Source organism: Orycteropus afer, unplaced genomic scaffold (genome assembly GCF_000298275.1).
Source record: "Orycteropus afer afer isolate SDZICR_OR568_19922 unplaced genomic scaffold, OryAfe1.0 scaffold00070, whole genome shotgun sequence".
In the NCBI taxonomy this organism is placed as follows: Eukaryota; Metazoa; Chordata; class Mammalia; order Tubulidentata; family Orycteropodidae; genus Orycteropus; species Orycteropus afer.
The window spans coordinates 9,484,477-9,494,926 of NW_006921657.1; the positions used below are offsets into that span (position 1 = coordinate 9,484,477).

General features: G+C 39.9%; 1 protein-coding gene across 1 annotated transcript in view; it reads left to right on the forward strand.

The window, feature by feature from the left end:
* The first annotated feature begins 3,215 nt into the window (after window positions 1–3,215).
* The window catches only part of RUFY2 (RUN and FYVE domain containing 2), a 34,400-nt gene continuing 27,165 nt past the window's right edge, over window positions 3,216–10,450 (forward strand). The window contains exons 1-4 of the mRNA XM_007940685.2: window positions 3,216–3,324; window positions 5,097–5,270; window positions 7,581–7,698; window positions 9,378–9,479. Coding sequence (XP_007938876.1) covers window positions 3,216–3,324; window positions 5,097–5,270; window positions 7,581–7,698; window positions 9,378–9,479 — 503 coding nt within the window. The remainder of the gene's footprint in view (window positions 3,325–5,096; window positions 5,271–7,580; window positions 7,699–9,377; window positions 9,480–10,450) is intronic.

Below are 10,450 nucleotides of genomic sequence, written 5' to 3' on the forward strand. Positions count from 1 at the left end.
CTAGTAGCATAGTGGCTAAGGCACTTGACTGTTAACCAGAAGGCTGGTGGTTCAAACCCACCAGCCACTCCTCGGAAGGAAGACTGGGCAATCTACTTTCATAGTGATACTGCCTTGGAAACCCAAGGAGGGGTCTCTATGAGTCGGATTCAACTCGATGGCAGAGTTTAGTTTGGCTTTTGTATGCCTATTTCAAGAAGCTCTGGTAGTGTAGTGCCTAAGGCACTTGACTGCTAACCAGAAGGCTGGCAGATAGGTATAAGATAATATAACCATTCCTGACTTAGTTCAGACTTTCTGGCTCCTGACCTCTCTCTCTAGCTGTCTTTTGTGGACCCTTTCTTTCCATCCCTCGCTCCAAAGGCAGGTCTTCCACAGAATTCTTTGTTTGGTCTTGTCCTCTTCTCTCTCTTGGGCAGTTACTTGTGTGGCTAATTGGCAAATCTATACATCACCCTCTCTCTTCAAGTTCTAGTTGCATAACTGCCTTCATAATATTCTCTGGGCATTTCAGACTCAGTATGTACAAATTGGAAATGTCCTTTCTCCTCTGATCCCTATTTCTGTAAATGGCACCATCTACCTCTTAGTTATCTGACCTGTAAAATCTTGGCATAATTTTTGTTTTCTTTAAAAAAATCTTTTTTCTCGCTTTTGATTACAAGGCAATACATGATTTTGGTGAACTTTCAAACACTATAGACTTTGAGATTTTGGAAAATGAAATTTATTTGTAATTTCATCCCTCAGTAATAACTCCAAACCAAACTCACTGCCGTGGAGTTGGATCCCACTCATAGTGACCCCTCCTTGGGTCTCCGAGGCAGTGTCTCTTCAGAAATAGATTGCCCAGTCTTTCTTCTGAGGAGCGGCTGGTGGGTTTGAACCACCAGCCTTCTGGTTAGCAGTCACATGCTTTAGGCACTAAGCCACTAGAGCTCCATCAGTAATAACTAGTGATAGGTTAATGTATGATGATCTAACTGGTGTTTTAAAAATTTAAAAAAATCACCATAAGCCACAGTATGAAATAAATTTACATCAGTACTAAGTTTAGATGTGTGTATGTACATTTGAAAAATACTTTCATAAAATAATATTTACTCTTACTATATGTGACTCATCATCCTAACATTTTCCATTCTAATCCTTTAAAAACAAATTTTAAATTGTTTTCATGTCCCACTAATAGCCTGGAAGCTGTGATTTGTGATACAGATTATTCTCTCATACTTTATTTCTTTGTGTATTTATTTTAATCATACTAAAACTTTTTTTTTTTTTTTGCTATTCTCTTTCCTGTTTGTAATCAAGTTGTGGCCTCTATCTAGATTTGTTGTCTATTCATTACCGTTTATGCAACTCTTCCCAATTGTAAAGAGTTGTGGCGAAATCTTGTAACTGTTGAATGTAGGAGATGGGTATATGGGAGTTCATTGTACCCAGGTTATGTGTATGCTAGAAAAGTTTAATACTTTTTAAAAGCTCATTACAAAACTGTAGTAACAAAAAAAAAAAAATCGATGTAAAAATCTTTCATTATGTGTCAAAGCAATATCCACGCAAAAGCTGAAAATCCTGTGGGTCCATCTTGGTTCACACTCCACAAGATTGAGTCCTGATCACTTTAAGAGTTGGCTTTAACTGTTGTTGTTGTTATGTGCCCTGGAGTCGGACCCGACTCATAGTGACCCCTCCTTGGGTTTCCTTGGTGGTATCACTATGGAAGTAGATTGCCCCATCTTCCTTCTGAGGAGTGGCTGGTGGGTTTGAACCGCCAGCCTTTTGGTTAGCACTCAAGTGCCTTAGGCATTATGCTACCAGAGCTTCTTGGCTTTAACTGGGTAATAGTTTTTCCAAACTAATAGAAGTTAAACCTAGCATCATATGACCATGAGTTTTTTTTTTTATTTTCCTCCTCGAAATGAAAAATCACTAGCTTTATCTCTATACCTCTTCCCCTTGATTAGTAACACAGTGATTTATCGCTTTTTTATAAGCTGTGTTTTACTGGTTTCCTGTGGATCACAATACCTATCTGCAATTGATCATGAGGATGGCGCAGGACCTGTCAGCTTTCCTTTGGTTGTACATGGGGTCGCCACAAGTCGGATGACTGGAAGGCAGCTAACAATTTACTGGTTTAAATCTCATTTGAGGCTTTCTAAATAGTTTCGGTAACCAGAAAAAAAAAAACCACCTCACTGCCTTCCAGTCGGATCCCATTCATAGCGACCCCTCCTTGGGTTTCCGAGGCTGTATCACTACAAAAGTAGATTGTCCAACCTTTCTTTTGAGGAGTTGCTGGTGGGTTTGAACCATTAGCCCTCTGGTTAGGAGTCACATGCTTTAGGCACTACATCACCAGAGCTCCCTGAGATTTCTTCTGGTGTCCTATGAGTTTGTGAAGGAAAAAAGGAAATGCTAAGGCGTATTAGATTAAAACCATCCAGCTTTGTGGGTGGAAACGTTGTGGCTAGGATCCCTTTGGAAAGCCAGCCTTTGCATGCTGGCGGAGGCCCCACGGTGGGACACTGGCAGGGTCAGATTACCCAATAAGCAAACTAAACACAAGCTTTTGTTTCTTGATCTGTAGTGAACAATTTAACATTTATTCATCATATCAAGGAGTCAGCTTCTAGGTAAGGCTGGCATCTGTCTCCAAACCAACCCCACAGCACCTTTCCCCCAAAACAAAGCTGCTTTCACATTATCAATCCTGACAAGGACGGAGTACCCAATAAGCAAAGTAAGCATATGCTTACGTAGTAATCTGTCCTCCTGCCGCCGGGGGCGCTATGCACTGCAGGGGCCGGCTGCAATGTTGTGGTGGCCGCTGCAGGCCTAGAAGGAGCCGGCTGCTGACAGGGCTAGGGGATCCGGCGACCGAGGCCGCGGCGCCGCGGCAATGGGTAAGGAGAGCGGGCCGGGAGCAGACGCTGGGCCCGCTGTCCTGGGCTGAAGGCCACGGCCTGGCGAGGAGACCCTGAAGGCACCAGGGTCGCCTGGACCGAACTGGGGCTTGGGGCGGGCGGAGGCAGCCTGGGACTCCGAGTCGTCATGGCAACGCGCGGCGGGCCCCTCTTTCCTTTCCTCCCCCGCTTCTCTTCTGGGGCCTAGTAGGAGAGGGCTCGCGATCCAACGGCTTCTAGGGATCAAGGGCAGGGCCCGCCGGGGTGCCGCTGCGGCGCCGGGGGAAGAGTCGGGCTTAAACGATGACTTTTCAGGTTTGGGGGTGGCGGAGGGCAGACATATCCCAGGTTCCGGCTTGGGTGCCCGACGCAGAGGGCGGGAGCTGGGGAGCAATGCAGCGCAAGACCCCGGGTGAGCCCTCCTCAAGGGTTCCGGTGGGGTCCCGAGGTCTTTGGGAGATCTTGTAAGGAGGGAGAGAAGCAAGCCGGGAAGGGGGGCCAGGCCCGGGCAAGATGCCAAACTGGCCTTTTGCCGGGTCACCCCGCGTACCTGCGGCGCGGCCTGTGGGCCGCGTTCAAGGAGAGACACATGGCAGACCCCGACCCAAACCCGGGTGCGGCAGCGGTGTAAATGCCTCCCGGCTTTGAAACTGCCAGCGCCTGGCAGGGTTCTGCAGTAGAGCAGCTGCAAAGCCTCCCTTTGTCTGGTTGTCGCATTGCACGTTAGGGATTGTGATGGGTACTGTTAAGAAAAATGAGAATTGCAACAGATTATGAAACACCAAGTGATTTCACTCCCAAAATAATAAGGAGTCATAGGACTATGCAGATTTGAAGAAATGATGTGTGTGGAGATTTTCCATTACACAGCTTGATTACAGACGTTGTAGCTGTTTGTCTTTTAAGATGCTTAGGATTCGCTGTCTGGGAGCTCTGGCAGCGTAGTGCCTAAGGCACTTGACTGCTAACCAGAAGGCTGGCGGTTCAAACTCACTAGCCACTACCTGGGAAGAAAGATGGGGCAATCTACTTCCGTACAGTGATACTGCCTCGGAAACCCAAGGAGGGGTCGCTATGAGTCGGGTCCGACTTGACGGCACATAACAACAACAACAAGATTCACTGTCAGGCTTTACGCTTTGCTATCTGAGGTCAGAACTAGAATACTAGATCATTGGGAACCGTGAATTTTTTGTTCAGTGAAGGAAAACTAGATGCTTTGCTTACTCGGACTAGTAAATTAATATAAAATTTCATAATGTTTGATAAAAGTCATTTTTCTGTACTTCAGTTTTGTCATCTGTGTTTGTTATGGTAACAGTGATGAGATTATGGGAAAGCATAAGAATTCCTAAGAAAAATTGATGGGAATGAAAAAAAAAGTGTGAATTGAAAAAATCAATTAAAAATAAAGTGGGTTTTGTTTTGTTTTAAGGTATCTGTTAGCTGGGTGTTCAAACTGAAACAGTGGGCATCATCAACTGTGTTGGTGGGCAGGGAACTAAATGTGAAACTGGTCCCTGCTTTTGTTTCTACTTGGATAATAAAGGAGTCATGCAACATAGAACTGTGTGTGTACTGTACTTTACACACCAGTAAGAATGACTGCAGTGAAAAACAAGGTAGAGAGTTAAAATGATTGAGTTAGGTGGCTTCTCATATATCCCCTATTTGTCAGAGTATTTTAATTTACCTGTCATGCTTGTTATAGATGATCTCAAATCTTAGAATTTTAACTACCTTTTAGTCTATTATCAGTTTATTCTGAGCATTTTTGCCTCAGAATTCATCCTTACACCAATGTTGCTATTAAACTTTTGCATGAGACCCTTAAACATGTTTTCTGTGACTCCAAATTTACCTCCATATAAAGTCATTAAAAAAAAAAAAACAAAAAACACCTCATTCTCTCTGAAGAGGTACCACAAAAGTAAAATAAATATAGGAGAATGGACAATTTCCAGCATCTTGAAAATAATAAACTTTGTCTGGAGCAGGCAAGGAAGTCTTCTATGGTATGTGTAAAAAGTTAATTAGGGGTATAGGTTAGTTGGGGAGCCAGTCAATATTTGTCAATCAAGGAAAAGCAAACTAATGTTGCTTTTATGGGGAAAGGAAAGAGTTTATGTTGTTTTCAATGTCATGTCTTGCAAATGATGTTGCACTCCTTTCTTGTGCTTTCAGCTACCAAAGACCCCACAGCAGTAGAGAGAGCAAACTTACTAAACATGGCTAAACTGAGTATCAAAGGCCTCATTGAATCTGCTCTCAGCTTTGGCCGCACGTTGGATTCCGACTACCCTCCCTTGCAGCAGTTCTTTGTTGTTATGGAACATTGTCTGAAACACGGTCTTAAAGGTATCATGAGATTTTAAAAATTAATTGACTTTAGGTACCTCGCCCTCCCTTGCCAACTTAAACATCCTTGAAAATATTTTATTTTTTTGAAACCGTAATTCCTGTTACTTTATGTTTAAATATATTGAGTGAGGTGATTGTGGGAGAAAATACCTTATTGCTTTATAGGAAAGGGACTACATTGATATTTTCTAGGGGATGGTCTTCAGAAGATGGTTAGTTGTTAGTGTATTGTAAAAAGCATATTTGATTTTTAAAGTTTTTCATTATACTAACTGAAATGCTTTTTATTTTCTAGGACAGTTACAGAAGCTTTTCTTTTTTTTTTTTTCCCTAATTTTAAACTTGGTGATTATTCCTAAAGGGAATCAGTGTCAGTCTTTTAGCCCCTTTTCTTCTCTACTATAAGTAAAATCATGCTATACATATTATTCTGTGACTTCCTTTTTTAAAAATTCAGTGGTGCTAAATGAATTTTTCATTTACATAAAGGCTGACCTCACAGTTTTAAGTGCTGCATGTTGCTGTTGTTGTTGTTATGTGCCATTGAGTTGGACCCAACTCATAGTGACCCCTCCTTGGGTTTCCGAGGCGGTATCACTATAGCAGTAGATTGCTCAACCTCCCTTCCGAGGAGTGGCTGGTGGATTTGAACCACCAGCCTTCTGCTTATCAGTCAAGTGCCTTAGGCACTACGCTACCAGTGCTGCATAGTTTTTCATAAATACTGTAATTTAACAGCCTCCTCTTAATGCACACTTGGGTTGTTTCAAGATTTTTTACTATTACAACTGTGCTATAAGAACAGTTTGGGTGTGTGTGTGTGTGTGTGTATGTGTGTGTGTGTGTGTGTGTATATATATATATAGGAGCTCTGGTAGCATAGTGGCTAAGGCACTTGACTGCTAACCAGAAGGCTGGCAGTTCAAACCCAACAGCCACTCCTTGGAAGGAAGGTAGGGCAAATACTACTTCCGTAGTGATACTGCCTCGGAAACCCAAGGAGGGGTCGCTATGAGTCAGGGCTGACTCGACGGCACATAACAACAACTAACAACAACAATATATATATATGCAGGATTTATGATTCCTAGGAGAGAAGACTGTATCAAAGGATATAGGCAACTGGCTTCTATGGAACCTTTGTGATTTATATATCCACCAACAGTGGATGAGCTCATTTGTTTCTTTATATCTTCACTCATTCTTGATATCAACAATCTCTAAATACTTCTTTTAATATATCAAGAAGTCACCAGTCTGATCTTAGGCCCTGATTGCTTTTTTTTAAAAATGGCTTTTTGAAAATTTTTAAACTTTTAAAACAACAGTGATATAGAGCTATATTTCCCGCCTGCCCACTGAAGTGGAATTTGCCAGATCATGGCCAAAATAGTTCAATTTTAAACTCTTTTCTGACTTTATTATCTCCACAAAATACAGTGAAGCATGTCCCAGTTATCATAGGCTTATCTTGATGAATCATTATGAAGTTACTTTGTGCTGATTGATTTTCTCCTCTAGGGAAAATTTGCCTGTCTTGGTATCTGCAGGAGATCTAATCATTATAAAGAAATAAATATGTAGACATATCATGTTTACATACTACATAAATCTCAAATAAAATAAAAGGAAAAATGAAGTCATAGTTTTTCATTTTTAAAAGTAAGAAAACTTTTTATTTGTCCTTGGTTTATTTAATACACTTATAAAAATCAATTGGCTAAGGTCAGCAGCCTTTTTATTTTGGTGACTGGTAAAGAATGAGCTCAGAAAATTTTTTTTATTTTAATTACCTGTTTTTCATGGATTCTTAGTTCTAGAAAATTGTCCAAGTTGCATATTTTGGATGTGGAAAAACATCCGGATGGGCAACAGGGTCCTGATGAACAGGTGTCTGTTCAATAACAATGTCATGATTAAAGATGGGAATAATTGGGTGTTAAGTTAGATTATCTAGATATAGATATGTGTTAGGAGCTCTGGTGGCGGAGTGCCTGAGCATTTGACTGCTAACCAGAAGGCTGGCGGTTCAAGCCTATTAGCTACTCCTCGGAAGGAAAGTTGGGCAATCTACTTCCGTAGTGATACTGCTTTGGAAACCCAACGAGGGGTTGCTATGAGTCGGATCCAACTCAATGACAGTGAGTTTGGGGTTTTTTTTTGGTATATATATATATATGTGTGTGTGTGTGTGTGTGTGTGTGTGTTAGATACATATACATATATATGTGTTAGAAAAGTTAAAACAAGATTTTAAAAATGAAATTACAACAATTTATGTATTGTGTATTATATTTTATTTTTCAGTAAGAAAATCATTTTTGAGTTATAACAAAACCATCTGGGGCCCTTTGGAACTAGTGGAGAAGCTATACCCAGAAGCAGAGGAAATAGGAGCCAGTGTCCGGGATTTACCAGGTCTTAAGTAAGTAAGGTTACTGCTTGTTCCTCTCTAGACATACAAGTGCATTTACTGTTCCTCTAGGTACCTGACACTGTAGTTTATAATCTTCTTCAGCCTTAAGTAAGGAACTCCAGGGGTATAGTGGTTAAGGCATTTGGCTGTTAACCAGAAGGTCAGTGATTTGAACCTACCAGTTGCTCCCCAAAGAACAGATAAGGCAGTCTGTTTTGTGATTTACAGTCTTGGAAACCCAGTGGAAGTCGCTATGAGTTGCAATCAATTCTATGGCAGTGAGTTTGGTTTTTTGGTTTTTCAGCCTTAATATCTGTACCCTTCTTCCATTCTCTCTCTTAATAAAATTCTACTCATTCTTTATGGTGCAGCTTAAATTCCTTTATGAAGCTTTTCTTGGATGCTTTCAATAGGAATGAACTACTCTTTCTTTTATGCCCTTATCATTATATTTCTCCCTTTATTTATGTCACTTTCTTGAATTCTGCCTTGTATTTGAGGAAATTTCAAGTCCCTTTTTACATTGGATGTATGAATTATGCATCTCTGTTTCCTTAGTGTTAGGCTAATTTGTACTAGCTAGTTAAGCTTCACAGTCAATTACTGTTTGTTAAACACTGAATTAGGCTGAATCTAGGGCTACAGCTTGGGAGATTTGAGTTCTCAGGTAGGACTTGTGCAAATTACTTTTCTTCCTCGGAAAATTGGGTCTTATAATGCCACGTGTCTGTTTCACCAGACTAATGTATGTGTTCTGAATGCTAAAAGCTGGAGTGTTGTACTAAGGTTGAAGATTTTTGGCAAGCACAGAGTTGTTATTCTTCTGGGTATGATTAAGGTATAAGCACTCCCTTTATTTTAATTCTTGTGACTGAGACTAGTTAGAAATGCTTAGCATTTTCTGTCAGATTATCACTTTGCTTTCTATCAGCCGACTATTAGATAGTTAAGAGACAGGTTTTATATGGATAAAGGGAAAAGCAATATAACAAAAACATATGACTAATATCCATTTAAATCTTAAGCCATGAGAATTTAGCTGCTGGAAGCAAAAAGTTTCTTCCCGCACCACCAGTCAAAGTGTTCTCTGCATTAACAATAAAAAAAAAAAATGTGAATGATATCTTTCTCTTTTGAGAATAATGCATATTTTATAAAACTTGTGTTTATTTTCACTAAATGATCGAGCTTGGTTAAGACAGGCATGCACTTTAATTTCGTCAGTGCGGCTGGATAAAAGAAACATTTGAAAAACAGTAGCATGATGATTTTCTATTTAAGTAATTATCAACCTGGTACCTTAGCTTTGTTAAAGTTTTTAAAATTCAGATTTGGTGCTAGTTACTCTTTGGGGGCATTATATTGTTTTATTAATGCATTTGCATATTTATTTTAGGGGGCTGAACCCATTCTCACAAAGTGTTTCTTGTAGAAATATTCTATTTAGGGAGTCATGTTTGTATAAAATTGTACCTAGGTGTCTTGTATGTGCAGATTTACATTAGATGGTAAGGTAGCTCCTGGGAGTTGGTTTGCATGGTAAAGGAACTGGCTTAAAACCATAAAAATGGAAACATAACTATGATTAATTGCCTTTTTCTTTATTAATGTGTAACTCAACAGAAATAGGACATTCAGTCTTTAATCTTTGGGGCTGGAACTATTTTCTAACTGGTTATTCTTTCCAGGACTCCCCTGGGTCGTGCGAGGGCATGGCTTCGATTGGCCCTCATGCAAAAAAAAATGGCTGATTATCTGCGTTGCTTAATTATTCAGAGGGATCTCTTGAGGTTAGTACCATTAAACCATGTTCATTTTTATTTTTATCTCATTTATATCCTGTCTTCCAAAAAAGATTGAAGGTGTAGCACAAAAGAATATATAAAATACAGAAATATCACATAAAATAAGAGGAGGAACAAAGCGAGAAAGAAGAACATGGTAGAATGTAACATGGATCAGGAACTAACCTAAAGAATGAACACTGTAAGCTTCTAACAGCCAAGAAGAAGAAATTTAGATATTTTATATTTTTTAATTTAATTTCTAAGAATTATAATATCATTATATGAATAAAAATTTGTATTGGAATTTGAGGAGTTTCAGTTACAAAGTTTCTTTTTAGATCTTGAATGTCCAAACTACTGCATCAGTTGTATTTTGAGTACTATTTTAGTCATCAGTTTAAATTGAAGGCCAAATGTTTGAGACAGAATTTCAGGGCAAGGCAGTCAGTCCTCAAAGAAAATGGTCCCATGGTGGCCCTTCATTCATTGTTCTCTTAATGTGCCTGTCTGTGTTCTGGAGAATGTTGTTCTGTTTTTGGCTGAACTGGTGACTCTGGTTTTATATCTTGGTTTTCTCTCTCGGTGAAAGGGAATGACCATACCTTAAATACCTGCAGTTTCTCAATGATATTCTAAAGGTTCACTGAAGTATGAATACTACACATGAAACATGTTGTGGAAGCCATGAGATCGTGAAAACCATTTCTCTGAATTTAAATTGAGAAATCTGGACTGTCCTATTTCTTTCAAAAGTTTGAACATTTTTTTGGAATATAAATATCTTTAGTTGATGGTTAAATCTCTTACAGACATTTTTGATACTGCAAAAACGGCAAGGAGGCCACATGTTCTGACCTCCTCTAATCTCACAAGAGGAAGACAGCAGTAACCCAAGGCCTATTACTGCAAGGCCAAACATGCTGCCTCCCTCCAGCCCTTTCACCAACCGTTCCTCCCAAAGCACCCACCACCTC